General features: G+C 46.9%; 1 protein-coding gene across 3 annotated transcripts in view; it reads left to right on the top strand.

Moving 5' to 3' along the window:
- Positions 1–10,400: 10,400 nt before the first annotated feature.
- The window catches only part of FGFRL1 (fibroblast growth factor receptor like 1), a 225,496-nt gene continuing 209,742 nt past the window's right edge, over positions 10,401–26,154 (top strand). Inside the window, exons 1-2 of one of the 3 annotated variants that reach the window (XM_029046554.2) lie at positions 10,401–11,049; positions 14,772–14,879. In XM_029046554.2, coding sequence (XP_028902387.1) covers positions 14,819–14,879 — 61 coding nt within the window. In that variant the 5' untranslated portion in view covers positions 10,401–11,049; positions 14,772–14,818. Of the gene's footprint in view, positions 11,050–13,890; positions 14,165–14,771; positions 14,880–26,154 lie in introns of those variants that run through there. The other 2 variants (XM_029046556.2, XM_029046555.2) reach the window with 2 other exon arrangements.

Below are 26,154 nucleotides of genomic sequence, written 5' to 3'. Positions count from 1 at the left end.
ACTTGTATCTCCCCCAGCTCTTAGAACAGTACTTGGCATATAGTAATTGCTTAATGAGCACCATAGTTATCATAACCCTTACACACGATATCATCTAGACTGCAAACACGTTATGGACAGGGAACATCTCTGCTAATTCTGTTGTATCGTACTCTCCCAAGCGGTTAGTGCAGTGCTCTGCACATAGTAAGCCCTCAGAAAACACCACTGATTGATTGCTATCCAATCCTACCTCTTTCCAGAGGTGGATTAAGGGTGAGAGCGGCTCAGAGCTGAACCAAATTGGGGAATCTCATCAGTGCTGGACTGAAAACCCATGGAGGGGTGGGGTGAGGAGCTTTGAGGAGTAGAATCTTTTTTCACTTCTGCCTCCTTGCTCTCTTACCTGGCTCTGAGCGGCCTCTTGGCATAATAATAATAATAATAATAACCTGGAGAGTTTCCAATAGTCCACCAGACTCGGCTATGGGTGGGAGAGCCAAGCAGAGGCATATCTATTGTATTCCTAGCTTGACCAGTGGCTAGAGAGTGAAAGGCAATCTGCTACAAGTCAAAACTCACCCGTGCTGGGCAGCAGAGGCATGGGAGACAGTCGAGCGTGAAGATTCAAGTTTACTGTGCAGAAGGAGCCAATGGTAAGCCACTTCTGGATTTTTACCAAGAAAACTCTCTGGATCCGCTACCAGAATGATTGTAGATGAAGAGCGGGGCGTTCTGGGAAAGATCTGTCCGTGGTGTCGCTATGGATTGGAAACAACTCGACGGCAGAAGACAAGATGTGCCATGCGCTGTACTAAGCGTTGGGGTGGATACAAGCAAACAGGGTCGGACACGGTCCCAGTCCCACGTGGGGCTCACCGTTTCGAACCCCAGTTTACAGATGAGGTACCTCAGGCCCAGAGAAGTGATTTGACTTGACCAAGGTTCCACAGCAGACAAGTGGCGGAGCTGGGATTAGAACCCACGGCCTTCTGACTCACGGGCCCGTGCTCTATCTATCCACTCCAACTGGCACAGCAGAAGTTGAAGTAATTTTACCCTTGACTGGTCTCAGTGGAGCCCACATTACTCAAACTGGCTTCACTGGAAGCTTCCTAGCCCTGGGTCCTTTCAGGTGGTGGTGGTGGTGTGTGTGTGGGGGGGGTGTAGGGGAGTCCAGTACAGCTGCTCTTGAGTTCCATCAGTATTAATCCAGGCCAGTGTCCCCCATCTATTATAAATTATTCCTTTCTATTAACACCTGCCTCTCTCTCTGGACTGAAAGCTCTTTTTGGGCAGAGAATGTGTCTGCTGATTCTGTTGAATTGTACTCTCCCAAGAGCTTAGTAGAAGGCTCTGCACATAGTAAGCGCACCATAAATTCCATTGATGATAATAATGATCAATCAATTAATGACATTTTTTGAGCACTTATTGTGTGAGGAGCAATGTACTAAGTGCTTGGGAGACTGCAACATTCATTCATTCAGTTTTATTTGCTGCATGCTTACTGTGGGAAAAGTACTGTACTAAACACTTAGGAGAGTACCATATAATAATAATGTTGGTATTTGTTAAGCGTTTACTATATGCAGAGCACTGTTCTAAGCGCTGGGGTAGAAACAGGTAATCAGGTTGTCCTGCGTGAGGCTCACAGTTAATCCCCATTTTACAGATGAGGTAACTCAGGCACAGAGAAGTGAAGTGACTTGCCCACCGTCACCCAGCTGACAAATGGCAGAACTGGGATTCAAACCCATGGCCTCTGACTCCCAAGCCCGGGCTCTTTCCACTGAGCCACGCTGCCAGACACATTCCCAGCCCACAGTAAGCCTACAGGCTAGACATCAATATAAATCAATACGTACATAAATAACAGAAGCAGCCTGGCTTAGTGGACAGAGCATGGGCCTAGGAGTCAGAAGGTCACAGGTTCTAATCCGCTCTCTGCCACTTGCCTGCTGTGTGACCATGGGCAAGTCACTTCACTTCTCTGGGCCTCACTTCCCTCAACAGTAAAATGGGTATTAAGACTGTGAGCTCTATGTGGGACAGGAACTGTGTCCAACCCAATTATTTTGTAACTACCCCAGCTCTTAGAACAGTGCCTGTCGCGTAGTAAGTGCTTAACAAATCCCAGTATTATTATTATTATTATTATTATTATGTGTATAAGGGAATAAGCAGACATATTCCCTGCCCACAATGAGCTTACAGTCTAGACATGATAATGATGATGGTAATGGAGCCTTCCAGGACAGGACTGAGCCACGTGAAATTGCAACCTCCTGCGTCTAACCCAGGTACAAACACCAGGATGAATAGGATGATTTATTTCTAATGTTCACAGTACATGTGTTTAGATCTATCTCACCCAGCACTTAGTACAGGGCTTGATGCTTAGTAAGTATTTAACAAATACCACAATTAGCAGGGGTTACGCACTTTCATTTCTCTGTTCTTAGGATCCAGACATAAAGGGAAGTCTATTCCGTGGCATGCAGAGGAAACATGTCAACTCAGGGTGAGATAATAATAATAAAAACACTGGTACCTGTTAAGCACTTTACTATGTGCCCAGTTCTAAGCACTGGGGGAGATAAAAGTTAATCATCTTGGACATAGTTCCTGTTCCACTGACCAGACCAGATAAAGATAAGCAGATCAAGGGCTGTAGCGTCTGCTTTCTAGTTAAGAACTTTGGTACGGTCCTGCTAAGAGCACAGATAATTCTAATCCAGAGAGAGAGGAGATCCAGGGGGGAAATCCAGCAGAGATAGCACCATCCTACATTGACTTTCTCAGTACCTTCCTCCACTATGGAGGTAGGGAACCCGACAGATATAATGTTATGGACTTCATTTCAAGCACTTAGCACAGTGCTCTGCACTTGGTAAGCACTCAATAAATAATATTGATTCATTGATTGATGGATTTCACCTTTACAGAAGGAATAATGATAATAATACTTGTTCAGCACTTACTATGCGCCAAACACTGTATTAAGTACTGGGCCAGATTATTATAATCATTATTATTATTGCTAAACATCTCGCTATGTGCCCAGCACTGTTCTAAGCACTGAGGGAAGTACAAGTTAATTAGGTTGCACCCAGTCCCTATCCCACTTGGGCTCACTGTCTAATAGAAGGGAGAACAAGTATTGAATTCCCATTTTGCAGATGTGGTAACTGAGGAACAGAGAAGTTAAGTGATCTTCCCAAAGTCACACAACAGACACGTGGCAGAACTGGGTTTAGAACTCAGGACTTTTGACTCCTAGACTGTGCTCTTTCCATTAGGCCACACATCTCCTCAAAGTGAGTATATATCCAAATGCATAGGCGATGCAGAAAAGAGGGTGAAGAGGGTGGGGAAATGAGAGATTAGTCAGGGAAGGCCTACCAGAGGAGAAACTATTTTAGAGAAGAAATATTTTAGAGAAGAAATTATTTTAGAGAAGAAATATGACCTGGTGGAAAGAGTGTACTCTTGGGAGTCAGAAGACCTGGGTTCTAGTCCCGGCTCAGTCACTTGCCTGCTGTATGACTTTGGGTAATTCACTTAATTTCTCTGTGCCTCAGTTTCCTCATCTGTTCTCCTTTCTAGTTAGATTGTAAGCACTTAGCAAGTACTGATTATTATTAGTAGTAGAGCTTTGAAGATAATCTGTCAAATATGAAGGAGGGAGCTCCAGGCAGAAGAGAAGACCCGAACAAGGGGTCGGTGGTGAGGGAGGTGAGATCAAGGTGCGGTGAGTAGGTTTGTTTTAGAGGAGCCGAGTGTGCGGGCTGGGTTGTAGTGGGAGATGAGAGAGGTTAGAGAGGAGGGGGAGAGCTGCCATGGGAAAAGTCACAGGATTTCTGAAATGTCAACAGCTTCACCGTCTTCGAGTGAATAGGGAAACAGGCTGTCTGCTGACCTTACTGGACCATCTCACTGCTCTTGATCACTGGTCTGATCCTAGTCAGTCTTCCTGCTGATAGTGAGCTATGTGGCAGGACCGGATCACCTATATAAGCTTAGGATCACACACAAAATAGGGCAGAGAATAGTGCAGTGTGGCAGGAATAGGAGAGTTTCAGGGAATGACATTAATATTTCTAATTATAATAATAAATGTGGTATTTAAGTGCCAAGAAATGTACTAAGCACTGAGGTGAATGCAAGATAATCAGTTTCATGAGGCTCAAAGGCTAAGGGAAGACAAGTACTGAATCTCCATTTTGCAGATGAGGAAAGTGAGACTCAGAGAAGCTAAGTGACTTGCCCAAGATCACACAGCAGGCAGGAGGCAGAGCTGGGCTTAGAACCCAAGTTGTCTGATTCCCAGGCTCTTTCCGCTAGGACACGCTGCTTCTCGGCATTCCGTTTATCAACCTTACAAAAGTGTTCGACGTCAGAAGTAGGTAGGACCCGTGGTAGTTAATTAGTGGGCTTGGCTAGCTAAAGAAACTACCAAAATGAAAAACAATGGCTGGAAATATCGGAGTGAAGTGAAGCAAGGTTTTATAATAGATCCAATATTATGTTTTCAGTCAATCAACAGCATTCATTGAACATCTACTGAGTGAAGAGCACTGAACTAATTGCCTGGGAGAGCACAATATGATTATTTTCATTATTTATTATTATTACTATTATTATTATATTTATCAAGTGCTTACTATATGTCAAGCACTGTATTCAGCACTGGGGTAAATACAAGATAACCAAACTTGGTCCCTGTTCCATGTGGAGTCACAGTCGAAGAAGGAGGAAGAACAGATATCGAATCTCCATTTGACAGATGAGGAAACTGAGTCATAGAAAAGTTCAATCATTTGCTCAAGGTCACAGAAGATGGAGCAGGGATTAGAACTCAGGTTCTCCGACTCCCAGGCCGTGCTCAAAGAGCTTACAATCTAGCGGGTAGGTTAGACACTAAAATGAATAAGCAATAGGAGGAAGTAGTAGAAGAATATATATGGTGAGTACAAAAGTGCTCTGTAGTGCTGTGAATAATTAAGTGTTTAGGTGGCATGGAAGTTGCAAAGTGGAATTTGGGAATTTAAAGTGGGTACCTGAAGCGAGGGGAGCTGTGCGCAGCACAATATCTTAGAAAAACGATCCAGGCAGCAGAGTGAGGTAGCATTTGTGTGTATATATGTATACGCATATATATATGTATATAGAGAGAGATCCATTCAGTTGATTAATTTTAAATGTTGTAAACTTTATGTTTGTTTCCCCTGTTACAGTGTAAATTATTTGGGGGCCCCGACTTTATTTTATTGTACTCTCTCAAGAGTCTACTATAGTCTTCAGCACATAATAAGTGCTCAAAAAACCTGGAAATGATTGAAAGGAAGACCTGACAGGACTTGGGGGTTGAAAGAAGGGGAGGTGTCTAGAATTAAAAAAAAATAAATAAATAAATGGTGGTATTTGTTAAGTGCTTACTACGTGCAAAGCACTGTTCTAAGCGCTGGGGGATACAAGGTGATCAGGTTGTCCCACGTGGGGCTCGCAGTTTTAATCCCCATTTTACAGATGAGGTAACTGAGGCCCAGAGAAGTGAAGTGACTTGCCCAAAGTCACACAGCTGGCAAGCGGCGGAGCCGGGATTAGAACCCACGACCTCTGACTCCCAAGGCCGGGCTCTTTCCACACTGCTATGGGCTTGAGAGACAGGGAGGATGACAGTGTTATCAACAGTCAATCGATCAATCAATCAATGGTATTTATTGAGCACTTACTGTGTGCAGTGTACTCTATATAATAATAATAATAATGTTGGTGTTTGTTAAGCGCTTACTATGTGCAGAGCACTGTTCTAAGCGCTGGGGTAGATATAGGGTAATCAGGTTGTCCCACGTGAGGCTCACAGTTAATCCCCATTTTACAGATGAGGTCACTGAGGCACAGAGAAGTGAAGTGACTTGCCCACAGTCACACAGCTGCCAGGTGGCAGAGCCGGGAGTGGAACCCGTGACCTCTGACTCCGAAGCCCAGGCTCTTTCCACTGAGCCACGCCGCTTCCCCTAGCTTCCCCTATACTAAGCACAGGGGAGAGCACTTAGTACGGTGCTCTGCACAGAGTATGCGCTCAATCAATACGAATGAATGAATGAGAGGACATTAAAACAGAGTTGGTAGGCACATTCCTTGAAACGGTGCTGGGAAAGTCAAGTGGAGGAGAGGTTTTGGGAGAGAGGATGAAGAGTTCGGTTTTGGATGTGTTGAACTTGAGCTGCCGGTAGGACACCCATCTAGAATTGTCCCGGAGGCAAGAGGAGAAGCAAGATTGCAGAGAAGGATTGAGGTCAGAGCTAAATTTGGGAGTTATTCACAAAGAAGTGGTAGTTGAGGCTACGGCAGTGGATGGATTTTCCCAAGGAGAAAGTGTAAAGTGAGAAGAGTCGGGGACCGTTGCCTATTTTAACCTCTCCCCTTCAGCCCCTTTTCCTCCCACTAAGCAACTTCGAGACAGCCACCCTACATTTCCAGTAAGGGGATGACTGTGCTCTGAAAAGATTCGTTCATTCAGTCGTATTCATTGAGCACTTACCGTGTGCAGAGCACTGTACTAAACACTTGGGAGAGTACAATAAACAGACCCATTCTCCATATGCGGGAGACCTTCAAAAGATAGCGAAGCAGGGGGGTCTGGTGGAAAGAGCACAGGCCTAGGAGACAGGGGATCTGGGTTCTAATACTGCCTCTGGCATTCGTCTGCTGTGTGATCTTGGGCAAGTCATTTAACTTCTCGGTACCTCACCTGTAAGATAAGGATTAAAATCTATTCTCCCTCCGACGTGGGCTGGGAGTCCATGTGGGACACGGACTGCCTCTGACCCAATTAACTTGTTTCCGTCACTTAGAACAGGTTGGCATATAGTAAGTGCTTAGCAAATATTGTTATTATTATTCATAATAATGGATCGTAGGGTATATCACAGGACCAGTGGCATGGCCTAGTGGACAGAGCATGGGTCTGGGAGTCAGAAGGACATGTGTTCTAATCCCAGCTCTGCCACTTATCTGCTGTGTGACCTTGGGCAAGTCAATTCAATTTTCTGTGCCTGTTGCCTCATCTGTAAAATGGGGATTAAGACTGTGAGCCCCATGTCGGACAGGGATTGTGTCTAATCTGATTACCTCATATCTACCCCAGTGCTTACAACAGTGTACATACTAAGCGCTTAACAATACCGTAAAAAAAATCAGCAAGGTGTTTCTGGCTGACAGTAAGCCTGAAGAAAAACGAGGTTTTGCACCAACCTGTCTCTGGGAATGAAATTCACAGGCAACCCAAATCAATCAGTGAATCATACTTATTGAGCACTGACTGTGTGCAGAGCATTGTACGAAGCGGTTGGGAGAATACAACACAACGGAGTTGGTGGACAAATTCTCTGCCCACAAGTGTAGTGTAGTGTAGAGGGAGAGGGAGACATTAAAATAAATTACGGATCTGTACGTAAGTGCTGTGGGGCTGAGGGTGAGCTGAATAAAAGGTACAAACCCATGTGCAATCCCAGAAAGATGTGAAGACGTGTCAACTGACAAAGGAAAAACCTGAGGCTGAAGGTGTGACACGAAAAGGGCATCACATGCCAGGCTTAACTAGAAGCCTACAGTGAAGTAACAACGCCCTATGCGGTTTTATGACTGACCTTCGGTCTTATCACGGATGACCCAGCCTGCTTCTTGAGCAATTTTATCATAGTCTAGGAACGATAATTAACGATCTTGAAAAGGAGGTCCTGAAATGGAACTGGTCCACTCCTGCTGAAGCGAAGCTTGCTCTTACAGACCTGTGTGGGCCAGCCGTGGGTGTGGAGAATGGACGTCAGCAAGATACCCAAACGGCCGTCCAATGGCCGTCCAAATAAATGCTTTAAGAATACACTGAGGAACAACTTCAGAAGTTGTGGCAGAACGGCAGACTGTTGCGAAGCAGCAGATCAACTTGGCGTGAGGCGATCGGAGGTGGAAAGGTGAGTTCTGAACAAAAGCGAATTGCCAAGAGGTCTAGGAGGAAACAGTGATGGTCACCCGGTGGTCTTTTCAGCCACAGTTGGCTTACGAATGAAGGGCAGTGATAGAGTGTAGACACAGAATACATTATATGCATGAAGCTATCAGATAAGAGCACAGTATTGAATGAGTGCCCACTGTGTGCAGAGTGCTGTGCTTATTCAACTAGAACAATCTCCTCAAGAAATACATAGCAAAGGCGGGAGCAAATTAGTGCCGTTAAGCAAAACAGCTTAGCCTAAGGTATTCATTCATCCATCCATTCATTCATTCATTCATTCATTCAATCGTATTTATTGAGCACTTACTGTGCGCAGAGCACTGTACTCAGTGCTTGGAATGTACAATTTGGCAACAGATAGAGACAATCCCTGCCCAACAACAGGCTTGTACAGAACTGGGAGTCAGGTGATCTAGGTTCATTCATTCATTCAGTTCGTTCCATCGTATTTATTGAGCGCTTACTTTGTGCACAGCACTGTATTAAGAGCTTGAGAGAGTACAAAACGACTATAAACGGATACATTCCCTGCCAGTAACGAGTTTACCGTCTAATCCTGGCTCTTCCACTTGCCTGCTGTGTGACATTAGGCACTTAACATCTCTTGCCTCAGTTCCCTCATCCCGAAAATGAGGATTAATTACCTGTTTTAGGTCCCTCTCTCTGTGACCTCCAGGTGGGACAAAGAGAGCATATGATCTAATTTCATTGCATATACCCAATACTAGGCACAATGTAAATTATTTACCACTCACTACTGTCATTCAGTCATATTTACTGAGTGCTTACTCTATGCAGAACACTGTACTAAGCGCTTGGAAGAATATAATATAACAATAAACAGGTACATTCCCTGTTATTATTATTATTACTATAGGACTGTTATTACCATTATTATTAATATCACGGAGACAGGGGAAGCACAAAGACCTAGAGGTCAAAAGGACCTGAGTTCTAACCCCAGCTCCACTTCACTTCTCTGTGCTTCACTTACCTCATCTGTAAAATGGGATTAAGACAGTGAGCCCCATTTAGGACAAGGACTGTGTCCTTGTATCTATCCCAGCACCTGGCACACAGTAACTGCTTAACAAATACCACGAAAGAAAATGATAATAATAATTACAGTGGTACTTGTTAAGCTCTTACTCTGTACCAAGCACTGTCCTAAACGCTGGAGTTGATACAAATTGATTAGGTTGGATGCCAGTCCCTGTCCCACGTGGGATTCACACTCTTAATCCCCCTGTTACAGATGAGGACACTGAGGCCCAGAGCAGTTAAGAAAGCACGAAGCGTGGGGCATGACCGGACCCCCTGGCAATATTTACTTCAGCTTGCTGCCCGATCGGGGTATTTAAAAATGGGTAAGATTGGATATCCATCCGTCCGGGTGGCTACTCCCTCTCTGCCCCCTCCCCAGCTCTCCGGAAAGGACGAATGCATTTTCCTGGCGGGTGGTGGGGAGGGTCCTTGGGGAGCCCCTCTGCAAGACCTGGGAGCAGAAGGTCATGGGTTCCAATCCCGACTCCGCCACGTGTCCGCTGTGTGACCTTGGGTAAGTCACTTCGCTTCTCTGTGCCTCAGTTCCCTCACCTGTAAAATGGGGATTGAGACAGTGAGCCCCACGTGGGACAGGGATTGTGTCCACCCTGATTTCCTCGTGTCTACCGCAGCGTGGCTCAGTGGAAAGAGCCCGGGCTGGGGAGTCGGAGTTCATGGGTTCGAATCCTGGCTCTGCCACTTGGCAGCTGGGTGACTGTGGGCAAGTCACTTAGCTTCTCTGTGCCTCAGTTCCCTCATCTGTAAAATGGGGATTAACTGTGAGCCTCACGTGGGACAACCTGATGACCCTGTATCTACCCCAGCGCTTAGAACAGTGCTCGGCACATAATAAGCGCTTAACGAATACCAACATTATTATTATTACAGTGCCTGGCACATAGCAAGGGTTTAACAGATCCCCGAATTATTATTATTATTATTACTATTATTAGAGGGGGCGGGAATCCCCCCGTCTGGATTTTTCCTTCGATCTTTCCCCACCTCCTCTGGAGGGAAGGACGGAGTTGGGGGGTGGGGGGGAAGAGGAGCAGAGGAGGAGGAGGGACGAAGGGGTTAAGGGGGCTGGGGGTGGGGATGGGGGGCTGGGCTGGGGGCGGGGCTCGACCTCCCGATTGGTCCAAAGTTTGGTCGGGGGGCGGGATTCCTGGCTCTTCTGCGCTCCGGGACAATCACAAAGCCCATCGAGGGGGGGGAAGTGGGCTTGTGGCTGGGGCTCTCTCCCTTCCACCGCCCCCCACCCTCTCTATTTTAGTGGGAGGCATCCCCCACCGTGCCCCCTTCCCCCTCCGGGCCTCGACCTCCCCCCTGGCCCAGGCACGCCCCTCCCCCGCCCCCCCGGGGAAGAGCGCAGCTGGCCGGAGACCCCCGGGATCTGTCAGAGCGCCGGGGGCAGGGCGGGGGTCCCCACAGCCTGGGCGAGGGGCCACAGGGAGGCTAAACTCTCTAAGGAGGAGGAAGAGGAGGAGGGGGAAGAGATTGCCCCAACTGGTCCTTCTTCTCTCCCTCTTCCCCCGCCTTCCCACCTCTCCCCCCCAGCCAGGACTGGCCTGGAGACCCCCTGAGGGCTTTGGATCTTTTCCCGGGGACCCTGGTGGATTTGACCCCCGGACCCCCGACTCCCTTGGAGAGAGGCTGCGGAGGGGCGACCCCCCCCCAAAAAAAAAAGAATTGAACCTCGGACTTGGGCAGAGCCAGAAGAAGAGGAGGCGCTCCTTGGCCTCCTCCACTTTGGCCCCGACCCCCGTCTTCCACCCGTGCCGGGCCCGGGGAGAAGTGGGGGGCTGTCAAGGAGCCGGGAAGGGGAGAGGGATTGACTGTCCTTCCTCTTGGCCGAAGAAATGGAGCCGAAATGAAGCGAAGGAGACACACGAGGATAGGCTGACTCTGCTGGGATTTACAATCGAGGAGGGAAAGGAGGAGGGGGCGAAGCCAATCATGGAGAAATAATCGAAGCTCGGTGTTGGACAGGAGACTCAGAGGAGGTAGGTTTCCCCCGTTGCCCCCCTCCCCTAATCCTTTTCCAGGTTGCGACTGATGCGACGCCTGCCTTCCCCCCACCAGACTTTCCCCCCCAACCCCGATTTACCGCTCCGGGGGTCCCAGGCCCGGGCCCTGCAGGGGCAGGGGGGCGGTTCAGGGGTAGGCGAGGAGACCCCCAGGCCCCGGGGGTGTAGTAGGGGCTTTGGTTTCCAATTTTTTTGCTGGTCCGGAGGCGGAGAGGCAGAGTAGCCCAATGGGGGTCTCCCCTCCTGGGTTTTCTAATCCCGTTTCGGCCACTCGTCCGCTGTGTGACCTTGGGCAAGTCACTTCACTTCTCTGTGCCTCCGTGACCTCATCTGTAAAATGGGGATCGAGACTGTGAGCCCCACGTGGGACAACCTGATTGCTTTCTATCTACCCAGCGCTTAGAACAGTGCTCGACCCAGAGTAAGAGCTTAACAAATGCCAGAATTATTATTACTATTATTTCAGGAGGTGGGGGGGTCAGCCCATGGGGGCAGGTCGGCAAGGGGATTCTCGAGGTAAATGGGAAGGGGAATTTGGAAATGGGATCCTGACAATTCGTATTTCAAGTCCAGGACTAGACAAATGGCCAGTCTTCAAAACCTCCTTTGGCTCCCCGGGTCTCCCCAATCCTGGCCACAAATGATAACATAAACTATATATACATATATATATATGTATATATAAACAAAAAAAAAACACCCAAACCCTATTCATTTTGCGTCTGTCCAGTCTCGGCCTGGGCGGATAGGATCCGGAGCAGGAGGGGGTGGTGGTGAGCTGCAGTCGGTTGCAAAGAAATCGGTCCCCTGTCATTTCACGTGTGTTCATCGCAAACTTTGCATTTGGAAGTCAGAGAGGGAAAGGAGCGAAAGCTTTCATGGCAGAGTGGAGAGAGCACGGGCCTGGGAGTCAGAAGGTCATGGGTTCTAATCCTCGTTCTGCCACTCGGCTGCTGTGTGACGGTGGGCAAGTCACTTTACTTCTCGGTGCCCGAGTTACCTCATCTGTAAAATGGGGATTGAGAGTATGAGCCCACCGTGGCGCAGGGACTGTGTCCAACCCGATTTGCTTGTATCCACCCCAGCGCTTAGTATAGTGGCTGGCACCTAGTAAGCGCTTAACAAATGCCACAGTTATTATTTTTTTGGGGGTGGGGGGAGCCACTATCCGCCCTTCCACAGGCTCTGTCGGGACTCTGAAACTGACCACAGTGGCTAGTTCTTGAAGAGGTTATCTAATAAAAATGATAAGGGTGTTAAGGGTGTTAACAGTGCTATGTGCCAAGCACTGTTCTGAGCGCTGGGGTGGATACGAGATGATTAGGTTGTCCCACTTGGTAGGTCACAGTCTTAATCTCCATTTTATGGATGAGAAGTTAAAGTGCCCCAAATCACACGGCTGATAATTGAAGGAGCGGGGATTAGAACCCACAACCTCTGCCTCCCAAGTCCATGTTCTTTCTACTAAGCCATGCTGCTTCTCAGTATCTACCCCAGGAACCCCTCTACTTTTATCTCCCTTCCTTACCCAGCCTCAGGGCAGAGGCAGGCAAGGGTAGCGATCTCCTGGGCTGGACAGGTTCAGGACTTTGCTAAACTCCTGAGCCGGTCCTCTTTGGGCTCTAGGTCGCTGGGGAAAAGTTGGTCAACCAGTCGGGGATAGTAGGAGTATTACTGGATGCCCTAGACGGTGAGGTCGTTGTGGACAGAGATTGACTCTGTTTATTGTTGTCTTGTACTTTCTCAAGCGCTCAGTACAGTGCTCTGCACACAGTAAGCGCTTAAATATGACTGAAAGAATAATGCAATGCCCTGTATTGAGGAAGCACTTGGGAAGTATAAAATAGAAAAGCGTGACATTCACGCTCCAGAAGAAGCTTCCATTCAATCAATCGATCAATCGATCGATGGTATTTATCGAGGGCTTACACCGTGTAAGAGCATTGTACCAAGCGCTTGGGAGAGTACAATACGATAAGTAGACACAATTCACTCCAATGGCGAAGACAAACGTGAGCCGATGTACAGATAGGGAGTAATCAAATTGATCGACTGTGCAATGACATACATCAATCAATTGTATCTAGCATAGTGAAGCAGCGTGGTGTAGTGGATAGAGCATAGGGCTGAGAGTCAGAAGGTTCTAATCCCAGCTCTGCCATTTGTCCGCTGTGTGACCGTGGGCCACTCACTTCACTTCTCTGAACCACAGTTACCTCATCTGTAAAATGGGGATTGAGGCCATGAACCCCATATGGAACAGGGACCGTGTCCAACTCGATTTGCTAGTATCCACCCCAGCGCTTGGTACAGTGCCTGACGCATAGTAAGCGCTTAACAAATACCATCATTATTACATAGGCTGCGTCCAACCTGATTAGTCTTTATCTACCCCAGCGTTTAGAACAGTGCTTGGCACATAGTAAGCGCTCAACAAGTACTATAATTATTGTTATAGTGACGAAAGTTGCAAGGATGGATTTAAAGGGCCTACTTGTTTTGCAAGGTAGCCTTTTCTTTTCCTTCCACCTCTTTCCTTCTAAGAGTGGGGTTGTCCCACGATGAGGGGCTCTGGGTGACACCCCCTCCTCTTTCTTCCCCCTACCCTTCCCCAGAAAAAAACCCAACAACAACACAACCCTCCACTTTGCCCTTACTCCTCCTCCTCCTCTGGGGACCCTCTCCTCCCCCATCCCGCCCCCTTCCCCCGCCTCTCCCTTTCTATCCACGTGGGTTCCTGTGAACTCACGCCCCGGGTATAAAACCCCCCCACCAGCCTCCCTTGTACCACGTTAAGAACTTCTGGTGCAAATTTGTAAGCTAATGGCAATGTATAATTGTTTGCCTCGCTGGATGGGGTAGACGGAGTGTTATGTATCCTGCGGGCATAGACCGTTTAAATTAGGGAGTTTACAAGAGTCAGGAATTTAGACAGTGTTTAGAGAGTGAGAGTTAAAGGAGGAGAGGAGAGTGTCATAATGTAAACCTTTTGTCTGGCTTTGATACCTAGAAGGATTTCACCCAAACAAAACCCCTCGATGTTTTTCTCGGGCCCAGAAATTAATTGAAGATGGACCGTTTTTCTGATAAGGTACCGTTGGTCCCAACAAAGCCAGGGCAACTTTAAATAAAAGGTGGGTGGGGGAGGGAGGCAAGAGAAGCAAGTGACTGCTAAGAATAATTCAACCTTCTGAGAATACACGCTGAGAGAAAGCCCAGAAGGGTGATCACCAGGCAGAAAAGTTTAGAACCAAGATGTAGTAGTAAGAGACATTCCTTCTGAGTGCTCCGTGGGATCTCAGCTCACATATTGTTTTATAGCAGGTTTTCGGAGGGCTAATTAGTTCGTGTTGGGCTTTGAACTCGTCCATTTTTTTTTTTTTAGCACAAAACCAGAAATATGGTCAGCGTCTAAAGCGTCAACCCAGCTTCTCTCTGTACCCCCAGTAGGTTTGTTATTTATATTAGGCAAACTTATTTTTTTATTTGATTTAATTAGGGAAGGTTTAGGGCAGAGTACAGTTTTAAATGTTGCCTGCTAAAGGGAAGATTAAACAAAACTCTTTTCAACGGGCTACACTTTTATTTTCTAGTCTAATTAGCAGCTTTACCGAACGAAAACAAACAGACCGTATTCATCTGAGGTTTCGAAATCTCTTCCCCCCCCCCCCCCCCCCCCCCCTTTTTCTTTCCTCCAGGTCTGAAGCAGCAGAGGTCGGTACATGTGGTGGATTGAGTTCTGAAAATGGAACTCTCGTTTGCCCTCTTCTTTCTAGGGATCGTTGCATTTTCTGACTCAGCCAGAGGTAAGCGGAGAGACTGCTTTGAACCTTTCAAAAGTGGCTTGTGGCTTCCGTCCTTTACCTCTGCTCCAGTTGATCTCATTGTCTGCAAATACATCGACTTCCTTTTCCAAAAGCAAACTCTACGGCATAACTTTTTGTGTGTGCCCAGATCTGGCTCCCGACTCTTCCAGACACACCCACCCACACCCATACACATGTTCTCGACACATACATTCACACACACTTTATTTTCCTCTGGCTGTCCTGTGCGGTATGATGTTTTCTATTAAAATGCAGCTGCCCGAGGTTTTATTTAGAGAGTTCTTTAGGTGCAGGTGAGTTTGGGTGTAAAATTACTCGGTTAGCTTTAAGATTTTGGGTGCGGGGTTAAAGAGAACAATGACATTCCTTCGCCGATCTGGAATGCCTCTCGCTCCCTGAAAGCCTTACAAGATCAACCCTGTGTAGTCCCAGTAGCAAACTAAACAAACAAAATCCATTAACTTCCCAACTGACAGACAAATGACAGTTCTCCACAGCCAGCACTTTTTCTGAGCGCTGGTCACAGTCTGCTTTTTCTCGCGTTTCGATAAGCCCGAGATCTCACCCTAAGATGAAGAAAAATTGTGCCACCGTGACAAGGAGAAAGGGTGGGTGTGGGGGAGAAAGCCTGACCTTTGTGAAGGAAGTAATATCTCTTATGTGTGTTAGATTTTTTAGTGTGCCTTGGAGACAGCTTGCACTGAACCACAATAGCAGGGCAGAGGCAGACAGTTCAGTCTGAAAGTTCATTCCTCTCCAAACCCAAGCTTTCTTCTCCAAAGGGAGTTGTGATGGTCGGGATGGGTCCAGTATAAACTGTGAGCTCAACTTTGGGCAGGGAATGTGCCCACCGATTCTGTTACATTGTTATGTTGTACACTCCCAAGTGCCTAGTACGGTGTGCTGCACACTGTAAGTGCTCAATAAACACGATGGATTGATTGATTGATTGATTGATCTCCAGGGGATGGCACCGTTTTCAGTTCTAATCCCAGTTTTGAAAGGGGGGACATTTCAACCGGCACAGTGGCCACTTAAAACTGTTAACCTCAATGCTGGTCTCCGTAGCCGAACTTTACCCTAAAATGTGGAAAAGTAAGTATTGCCATAGAAACCTGGGGCTTGGTTAGCATAGCTTCCTCTTCTGTAGCAAGAGCTTTTCAGCCAAGTATTTTATGGCGGGTCGCAGCTCTGCAAAATGATTCTCCTGGAAGGTGGATGAAAAGGAAAACAGTATGTTTATAGCCTGCAAGACCCAGAAATTGGGGTTTCAGTGATTTAAGTGCATGGAATGGACAGTAATGTAGAAATTAAAGAAGGGTGACTACAAGAATAAATAGTATTTTAATGAACCCAAAGGACCCAGGGGAGTTGAGACAAGAAACTATGTGGATTGGAACCGGAAAATAGGAAGATTTTTCTTCTAATTGTGAGATGTTCTAAGTAGGCTTTTTGTTTTTTTCATTTCTTTATGGCTGGAATCCTCTTTAATTTTTGACCTTAGGTTTGTCGGTCTCTGGACGCATTCGGTTCACGGACTGTTTTGCACACATGGTGTGTGGTATCTGTTTGGTTCTTAAAAAGAAAGAGAGTCGTCATCATTTCTAGACTGCATAGTTTTGTAAAGGGGCAATTAACTTTGTAGGCTATTTGGGTTGCCTTAACATCCCATAGGGACATTTCTGTTGTTTCTCCATAAGTTAATTCTATCTCCCATTTCAAGGAGAAAGAAAGTTCTCCGAATCTTTCTCTCTCGAGTCACAAGGAGAAAGATATGGGGCTGGATTTCTTTTTTTTTTAAAGTTTTCTTGTGTTTTTTTTTTCTCTTAATAGTGGAATGTCTTTTGGGGAATAGGTGGTAGATTTTCTTTCAACAGTTGGGAAGAAAATCTTTCAGTGAGACAGGCAGCTTCAAGGACTCCGGAATTCTCTAGTATTATACACATGGTAAAGTCACCTTGTTTGTCACTGAGATTTACTGAACAGTTGGTTGGAAAATGAGCAGTGGGGATGATTTTTTGGGTTGGGGGGGACTAGTCTCTTTGGGGGAAGTGATGTGCCCTCAGACACAGGGCAGCTAATGTCATTTGTATGGGACATTCTGAACCGGGGAGGATTCTGGTGAAGCCAACCCAGCAATACCGAGATAGAGAGTTTATAAGGGGCAGGATCTGAAAGCCAGAAATCAGAGCTCAAAAACTGCAGATTTCTCTGGCCAGCCCGCCTCCAGGTCAGCCCGCTCTGGTCTATATTTAGAGGCATCCATGTTCCAGGCCAGGGTTGATCATCCCCAAAGACTGGATTCCTCCATCGATTGATTAATAATAGATTGATGCCAGGTTCCCCTTCCTACGTGGGCTGGCCACCTAGGGGTAAGTCATGGGTCTCCAGGCGCTCGGCCCGTCCGGCCCTCCCACCGAAAGGTCCTCATTCCGTGGCGGGTTCCAAATTCCTTCCATCGCCTTTGGGATGGCCTGGGGTGACCATATATGGTGTGCGAGGGCACTGTTGGCTGGCGGCACCGGGATGAGTGGCATTGCCCGGGGAGGGGCACGCGCCACCTGACTCCTGGGGGGTGCCAGCGGGTCAGGTCGCCCCCTGCAGGGAGTGGACCTGCGCCATGTTCGGAAAGTACGGTGTGTGTTGAAGCCTCGGGACAGAGATGTGACAGGCTCCTCTTAGTTAACCAGTAAATTGATATTCCACTGAGTCCCAATTACCCGAACCCAGATGCCACAGGGATTGGACTTGATTGCGGGCTGCCGTCCATCCATCTTTTAAATTTCCTTGTTGCTTGTTTTCATTATACAGCACTCCGGCCTACACCGCCCACCTCTCGCTCTCTCTCTTTTTTTTTTGCGGGGGTGGGGGCGGGGGCATGGGAAAAACCCAGCAAAGCTCTTTTTGGCCAACGACTTGGAAGGAGCCTGTTGGGAAGTGACTGGGGTCCCCTCAGATTCGGGAGGTTGTGAGAGAGCGATTTATCATCGCTTGTCTCTGCGTTGGACTCCTTGGGCCACTCGACCCTCGGCCTCTTTCACGGTGCAGGAAGGGGCTGCGGTTTGGGAGAGCCGGGTTGGGAGAAATGGATGGGCTCTTCTCCCAAGGAAGCATTCGGAGAGAACGCACGGTGCAGAAGGACAACATACGGAGGCGATAGAGAAGCCGTCGTGTAGCACCCATCTGTATAATGGGTCTGTTCACAGCCAGATCCAATTTAATGGAGCCGCTTTAACTTATCCCTGAAAAGTTTAGTTCCTTCTCCTCCTTCCCTCCCTCCTCACTTTTTTATTTTTTATTTTGGTGAGGAAAGTTGAAGAATTTCGAAGTGTCTTGGAAGCACTGGAAGTAGTCACTGTGTGGTGAACCTTTATCTGATTTTTGCATACGATCTGGTTTTTCGTCCTTTAAACAAAAACAAAAACAAACTCTTCCTCGGCTTGGTGTCTCTCCCCATTAAAAAGAGTTTTCCTTGGAGTTTAGAAAATTTAAATTGATAAGTGATCATTTCTTGGGAGCTGGTTTTTTTTTTGGAATCACAAAGCTGGAAGTTGTGCCTTTTTGTAATTTAGAAAAAATCCAGGGCTCAGCCTTCTTTGAGGGGTTTGTGTGTATGAATGTGTTTGTGTGTTCTGGTTGCGATACCGGAAATTTAAGGGATAAAACCTAAAAGACGTGTGCGTATGTATTTATAGTACAGTACGTGGATATATATGTATAGAGATTTAAGCATGTTTTCTTCATTATATCCTGAGAGGTGTTGAGGTATTTGCAGTGTTGCAGTGAAGGAACATCTCTCTGCTTCAACAATCCATCCCCACTTGAACCTGAGTGAAGTTGCATTTGACGATGATGATGATGCATGCAGTCCGCTATCATCAAAACAGGACGAATCTCGTCCTTGTCATGTCATCTTTGTGATCGAGAACCCACGTGAGGGAATCGATCACAGTGCTTGTGGTTTACCCTTTACCACCTGATTTAAGAAGTGCAGACGGCCACTGTCTAGCCACTAAAGACTTCGATACGCAAAAAAAAACCTTCTTTCCATGCAGCCGAGAAAGCCGGGGATGGCAGTTCCTTAAAGTCCTGGCCCTCTAGGCCTGTATTGAATGTAGAGTCCTTTGCTCTGGGTTAGGATTTTGACTGAGGTGGAGGGAAACTCTTTTTCAGAGGAATTTAGGGACTGGAATTCTTTTAGTCTCCTGCCCAATTTCTTTCAGCTTGATTTCCTTTAGGCTCCAGTCGTGGTCGTGTAATTTCAACGTCTGCTTTGGATATTTTCCATTTAGCTAGAAATAGATTTTCAGAGGTAACTCTGACCCGTTCCTTCCGGGGATTGTCTCTGCCGTTGTCTAAAAACGGGGTGTGCGGGAAGAAGTCGGGCCCAGGATTGTGAACCTATTCCTAGTTTTAAATCCTGATAGGGTCAGATGTCACAGGGACATTTCATCGCAGACCTCCCGGCCTCCTGTCTCTCCCCACTCCAGTCCATATTTCGCTCTGCTCTACAGATCATTTATCAACAAAAACGTTGGGTCCATGCCTCCCCACTTCTCAAGAACCTCCAGTGGCTGCCTGTCCAACTCTGCATCCAACAGAAACTCCTTACCATTGGCTTTAAAGCACTCCATCAACATGCCTCGTCCTATCTCACCTCACTGATCTCCTACTACAGCCCAGCCCGCACACTCCGCTCCTTTTAGTGCCAGCTTACTCACTGTGCCCCGATCTCGTCTATCTCACCGCCGATCCATTCCTCACATTCTCCCCCTAGCCTGGAGCTCCTTTCCCCTCCTTATACCTCAGACCACTCCTCTCTCCACCTTCAAAGCATGATTAAGGTCACATCTCCTCCAAGAGGCCTTCCCCGATTAAGCCCTCTTTTCTCCGGCTCCCTCTCCCTTCTGCATCATCCCTGCATTTGGATCTATGACCTTTGGACACCCCACTCCCAAGCCCACAGCACTTATGTACATATTTATAAATTATATAGTATAAATGACTTTATATTAGTGTCTGTCTCCCCCTCTAGACTGTAAGCTCGTTACGGACAGAGGATGTGTCTGTTAATTCTGTTGTACTTTTCCAATCACTTAGCACATGGTAAGCATTTAATAAATATGATTGATCGATGTGGGAGCATAGATGCCACTGTCCTAGATGTTGCTTGGAGTTTTATTGTTGTATTATACTCTCCCAAACGCTTAGTACTGTGCTTTGCACACGGTAAGCGCTCAAGAAATGCAGTTGAACTGAACTGAATTTTTAATCCCATTGAGCTCATGAAGAGTTCAGGGCACACTTGATTCTTTTGCTTGTCTGTCAACTCTGTTACATCACACTCTCCCAAGTGCTTAGTTCAGTACTCTGCACCCTGTAAACACTCAGTAGATACCATTGATTGATTTTGCTCTTGGTGGGGGGTGGTGACGCAGCAGCAGCAGAGCCTGTTGGGAGTTCTTCCCATCCACCTCCACCAGGAGAGGCCTAAATGGGGTGAGGTAAGTCTGTCTCCTCCACTGGAATGTCAGCTTCTTGAGGGCAGGGATTGTATCTACCAATTCTATTGTACTCTCCCCCGCACTCAGTACAGTGCACTGTACATAGTAAGTGCTCAATCAAATAGTATCGATTGATTGGTCTGAGTCCAAGACACGGCCCGACCTTGTGAGGCTCTCACAGCAGGACCCTGAAGTTGTCCAAAGATGCAGTCAGTCAGTTAGGTTGATAGTCTAGGGGTCCGTAGGAGTGATAGGAATGGCGACAGGAGGAACGGTATTAGAATTTTCCAGGTCCTTGAGAATCACCCAACGGGATAGAATTGATTTAACAGAAATGCAGTCAGCCTTCTCAGAGTGAAAAATTTCCATCCCTTCCATTGAATATCGGTAATAGGTAAAACAACTGGCGTTGAGAAGCCATTTCCTCGCACAGTGCTGCCTTGACCACTGGAAATGGCAAATAAATCATTGTCACCTAAAGAGAGGGAAAACTCCCAACAAAAGTCGTCTTTTGCTGGGTCTGGAAAAACTAAAATCTGAAGCCTTCTTTTATTCATTGTGCTTGGGTTGAATCAATGGAGCTTTCTATGTTGCCCAAGACTCGAAGCTCTTGTTGGAATCTGGAGAGGATTTTAAAGCCCTGCTCTTCAATGGTCTCCTTTCAGATCGATCCCAGTGTTACTGTAATCAGTGGAAATATTTTTTTTTCCGCCCGGTCTCATTAACTTATTCAACTACAGCCACAGACCCATTTCTCACATGTTTGTCTTTGGTCTCAGCCGTTTCTGGGGCTGAGGGTTATTTTAGGAGCCACGGTAGAGGGGGTGGGGGGCTGGTGGGGGGAGTTGAGAGCCGGAGGTCTCCTGACCTTACCTCCCAATTGCTGTGTGATCCTGGTTGAGTCCTTAACCTCCCCGAGCCTTTTTTCATTCCCATTTGTAAAATAGTAAACTTGTTCATTCTTATTCATGGTGGTAAGAGAAACAGTGTGGTCTAGTGGATAGAGCGTGGGCCTGGGAGTCAGAAGGACTCGGATTCTAATCCGAGTTCCACCATGTTTTTGCTGCGTGACCTTCGGCAAGTCACGCCATTTCTGGGTTCCTCAGTTCTCTCATCTGTAAAACGGATATTAAGACTCCGAGCCCCATGAGGGACATGGACTGTGTCCAACCTGGTTAGCTTGTTATCTACCCCAGAGCTTAGTACAGAGCCTGGCACATAGTAAACACTTAGCAAAACCATCGCTTAGTACAGTGCCTGGCACAAAGTAAGCACTTACCACTAAGAAGAAAACAAAACAAAATAAACTCCTTTCATTTCATAAAGTGAGATTCTGGACTCCAAGCTTGTTGGCCCCATGATGTGGGATCAACTGGGACAAGATAGGATAGGCTAATGCTTTGTATTTAAAGATAGGACGAGTCTAACTTCCGAAGAGGCACTTGACAGCCAGCGTCTCATTAAGTCTTTCAACAGCCCGGGGATGATCAAGGAAGCTACCATTACGATATCCATTTCATAGATGAAGAAACTGACTCGTCCATGGTCACCCAGGGCTGGAATGAAGACACAGGTTCCAGCTCAGGATACTTCTTCCTCATTCTCAAGTCTTCCCTGGAAACGCCCCCAGCTACACAATGCAGCTTCGGCTTCCTTTTCTAGATTGTAAACTCCTTGTGAGGAGGGAATATGCCTGTGATATTGTTATACTGTACTCTCTCAATCACTTAGTGCAGTGCTCTGCACAAAGTAAGTGCTCAGTAAATACGATTGGCTGACTTTGGCTGTTTTGAAAGTATGCCTTCACACCGACTCTTGATGACTCCCAGATCCTCTACTTGCTCACTGCTTCCTCTAGATATTTTTCAGTCATTTGCTGGTTTAATTTGTCCTGGAAGGGGAAAGGTAGAAGACATCGAAGTCAAATTTCCCCATTTGTGTCGAACCGTAAGCAACCTGGGGACAGATTGCTGCATAGTACTTTCCAAGCGCTTAGTACAGTGTTCTGCACACAGTAAGGGCTCAGTAATTACGATTGAATATCTTGTCTACCAACTCTACTGTACTGTACTCTCCCAAGCGGTTAGGACAGTTACCCTCTAGACTGAAAGCTCATTGTGGACAAGTGATGTATCTGCCAACTCTGATGAATTGCATTCTCTCAAGTACTTAGGATGATATTCCTCTAGACTGTAAACTCATTTTTTAAAAGGTATTTGTTAAGCGCTTATTATGTTGTCAAAAATGGTTCTAAGAGCTGGGGAGGTACAATTATTTTAGGTCAGACACAGTCCCTATCTCTCATGGGACTCACAGTCTAAGTGCACAGGGGATATGTTCACCAACTCTATAGTATTCTCGCAAGCGCTTAACAAATCAGAGTCAGAGGTGGTGCGTTCTAGCCCCAGCTCCGCCACTTATCAGCTGTGTGACTTTGGGCAAGTTACTTAACTTCTCTGTGCCTCAGTTACCTCATCTGTAAAATGGGGATGAAGACTGTGAGTCCCATTTGGGACAACCTGATTACCTTCTATCTACCCCAGCGAAGTGCTTAACAAATACCGTCATTATTATTAGTACAGTGCTGTGCACCCAGTAAGCACTCTATACATACCATTGGTTGATTGATGGATAGTGTGTAGCCGAGGTGAAAAGGTTGGTGGTGGACAGGAGGTGAAACTTTCACCCGAATGAAAAGCTTAGAAGAGCCGTAGGTGTCATTTATCTCTGTGGCAGAGATGACTCTATTTGGTCGGAGAGCTGAAAATCTTTTTGCCTTTATAGGGAATCTCTAAAGCTTTCCCCCGGCCAAGACCAGAATCCCCAGCGAAGAAAATTCCCTGCTGTACATTCTCTATGCTTCTGGAAAACATAACCCCTTCTTATCAGGGCAGATTCTGGGTATGTGTTGGCAGCTCTGTTGCCTTGGCTAGGTCCCTGGGAGAGCCAGCTGAATTTGGCTGTGGCATCAGGGCACTTAGAAATTCAGTTCAGTGTTGTTACTCTCCTCAATGTGCCCCCTCTTACCCACTCTTCTCAGCTCTGGTTCGATCCTTTTGCATCACCCAGTTCCCACCACTCTCTCTTCCCTTTACTCTGCTCCCAGTTCTCTTCCTGCTCCGCTCTTCTGTTTATTGTTATATTGTACTCTCCCAAGAGCTTAATACAGTGCTCTGCACTGAAGTGCTCAATAAATACAGTTGAGTGAATGAGACAACGTGGCCTAGTGGAAGAACCCAGGACTGGGATTCGGGAGTCCCTGGTTTTCATCGATGCTTAGAAAAATGCTTGGCACATAGTGAGCGCTTAACAAATACCAACATTATTATTACTACCCTGGCTCTGCCGCTTGTCTGCTCTGTGACCTTGGGCAAGTCACTTCACCTCTCTGTGCTTCAATTTCCTTATCAATCATTGGAATTTATTGAGTGTTGGTATTTTTTGTTAAGCGCTTACTATGTGCCGAGCACTGTTGTAAGCACTGGGGTAGACACAGGGTAATCAGGTTGTCCCACGTGGGGTTCACAGTCTTAATCCCCATTTTACAGATGAGGTAACTGAGGCACCGAGAAGTTAAGTGACTTGCCCAAAGTCACACAGCTGACAAGTGGCCGAGCCGTGATTCGAACCCATGACCTCTGACTCCAAAGCCCGTGCTCTTTCCACTGAGCCACGCTGAGTGCTTACCGCATGCAGAGCACTGTATTAAGCACTTGGGAGAGTACAATACAGCAGAGTTGGTAATAATAATGTTGGTATTTGTTAAGCGCTTACTATGTGCAGAGCACTGTTCTAAGCGCTGGGGTAGATACAGGGTCATCAGGTTGTCCCACACGGGGCTCACAGTCTTAATCCCCATTTTACAGATGAGGTAACTGAGGCACAGAGAAGTGACTTGCCCACAGTCACACAGCTGACAAGTGGCAGAGCCGGGATAGGCAGTCGTATTTATTGAGTGCTTACCGTGTGCAGAGCACTGTACTAAGTGCTTGGGAGAGTACAATATATAATGGACACATTCCCTGCCCACAGTGATCTGTGATGTGAGGATCTGAGACAGTAATTATAATAATTGTGGTGTTTGTTAAGCGCTTCCTATGTGTCAGGCTCTCTACTAAGCGCTGGGGTGGATGCAAGCAAATCGGACACCTGTTCTCCAGCCCTTCGTTTGAGAGTTATTTGAGAGAGGGACTGTGTCTGACTTCATTATCTGGCATCTACCCCAGCACTTGACACAAGGGTAAGAGCTGTAGAAATACTATCATTATTAGGGAAGTTTGATGTGCTCGTCAGGATTTGTCTCAGTTGCAGTTGGGAAGTGCTAATGCTAAAATTCTCTCACCCAGTAGTGGCACAAATTAGAGAAAGCCAAAATGCACCAGAAGGAGGGGCAGCTGCAGAAGGTCATAGGTTCTAATCCTGGCTCCACCACTTATTTGCTGTGTGTCCTTGGGCAGGTCACCTCGCTTCTCTGGGCCTCAGTCACCTCATCTGTAAATTGGGGATGGAGACCCACATGGGACAGGGACTGTGTCCAACCCAATTTGCTTGTATCCACCCCAGCGCTTGGTACAGGGCCTGGCACATAGTAAGCGCTCAACAATTACACAGTTATCACTAGAAGTAGTAAGGCGAGGTGGTCCCCAATCTCATACAGGCTCAGTGACTTCTTTGCAAACTTAATCAATGATTTTGGAGGTAATTATCAAGTGCAGGGGTAACTACGAGATCGGCGTGGACAGTCTCTGTCCCACACAGGGCTCACAGTCTCAGAGGGCCGCAGAACGGGAATCTGATCCCCATCATCCCCACATGATGAAACCGAGGCACCGAGAGGTGAAATGGCTGGCACAAGATCCCGTAGCTCGAAAGTGGTAGAGCGCTCTAGTTGGTTTGAAATGGGCATGTTGGCAGTCCTCATAATAGCCCTTGTGTAGCCTGAGCACCCGAGTGGCAATAATACTTATTTATATTCTTGTCTGTCTCCCCCTTTAGACTGTAAGGTCGTCGTTGGCAGGGAACAGGTCTACCCACTCTGTTTCATATCCCACATGGGGCTCAGTCTTGATCCCACAAAGCATTACTAAGCGTTCCGGACTGTGAGCCCGTTGTTGGGTACGGATTGTCTCTATTTGTTGCCGAATTGTACTTTCCAAGCGCTTAGTACAGTGCTCTGCACACAGTAGGCACTCAGTAAATATGACTGAATGAATGAATACTATGGCCACATCTCTTTCAAGAGGCCTTCCCCGATTAAGCCCTGTTTTCCCTGGCTTCATCTCCCTTCGTTGTTTATGCACTTCAAACTGTGACCTTTGGACACTTGATATTCACTCCACTCCTAACCCCACAGCGCTTATGTACATATCTATAAACTATATATGATAAATGACTTATTTATTCATATGAATGTCTGTCTCCCCCTTTAGACTGTAAACTCATTATGGGCAGGGAGCGTGTCTGCTAATTCTGTTGTATTCATACATTCATTCGTATTTATTGAGCGCTTACCTGTGCAGAACACTGTACCAAGTGCTTGGGAGAGTAGAATATATCAATAAACTGACACATTCCCTGTCCACAAGGAGTTATTGTACTCTCCCAAGCCCTGAACACAGTGCTCTACACATAGTAAATGCTCAATTAATACGATTGATCGTATTGGACTCTGCCAAGCGCTCTCTCCACCGTAATTGCTCAATAAACACCGCTGAATTAGTGACGTAAGCTGAGCTGCTGCTTATCCAGGC

Source organism: Ornithorhynchus anatinus, chromosome 18 (assembly GCF_004115215.2).
Source record: "Ornithorhynchus anatinus isolate Pmale09 chromosome 18, mOrnAna1.pri.v4, whole genome shotgun sequence".
Taxonomy (NCBI): domain Eukaryota; kingdom Metazoa; phylum Chordata; class Mammalia; order Monotremata; family Ornithorhynchidae; genus Ornithorhynchus; species Ornithorhynchus anatinus.
The sequence above is the reverse complement of the archived record's forward strand: the minus strand, read 5'-3'. Positions and strand labels throughout refer to the sequence as shown.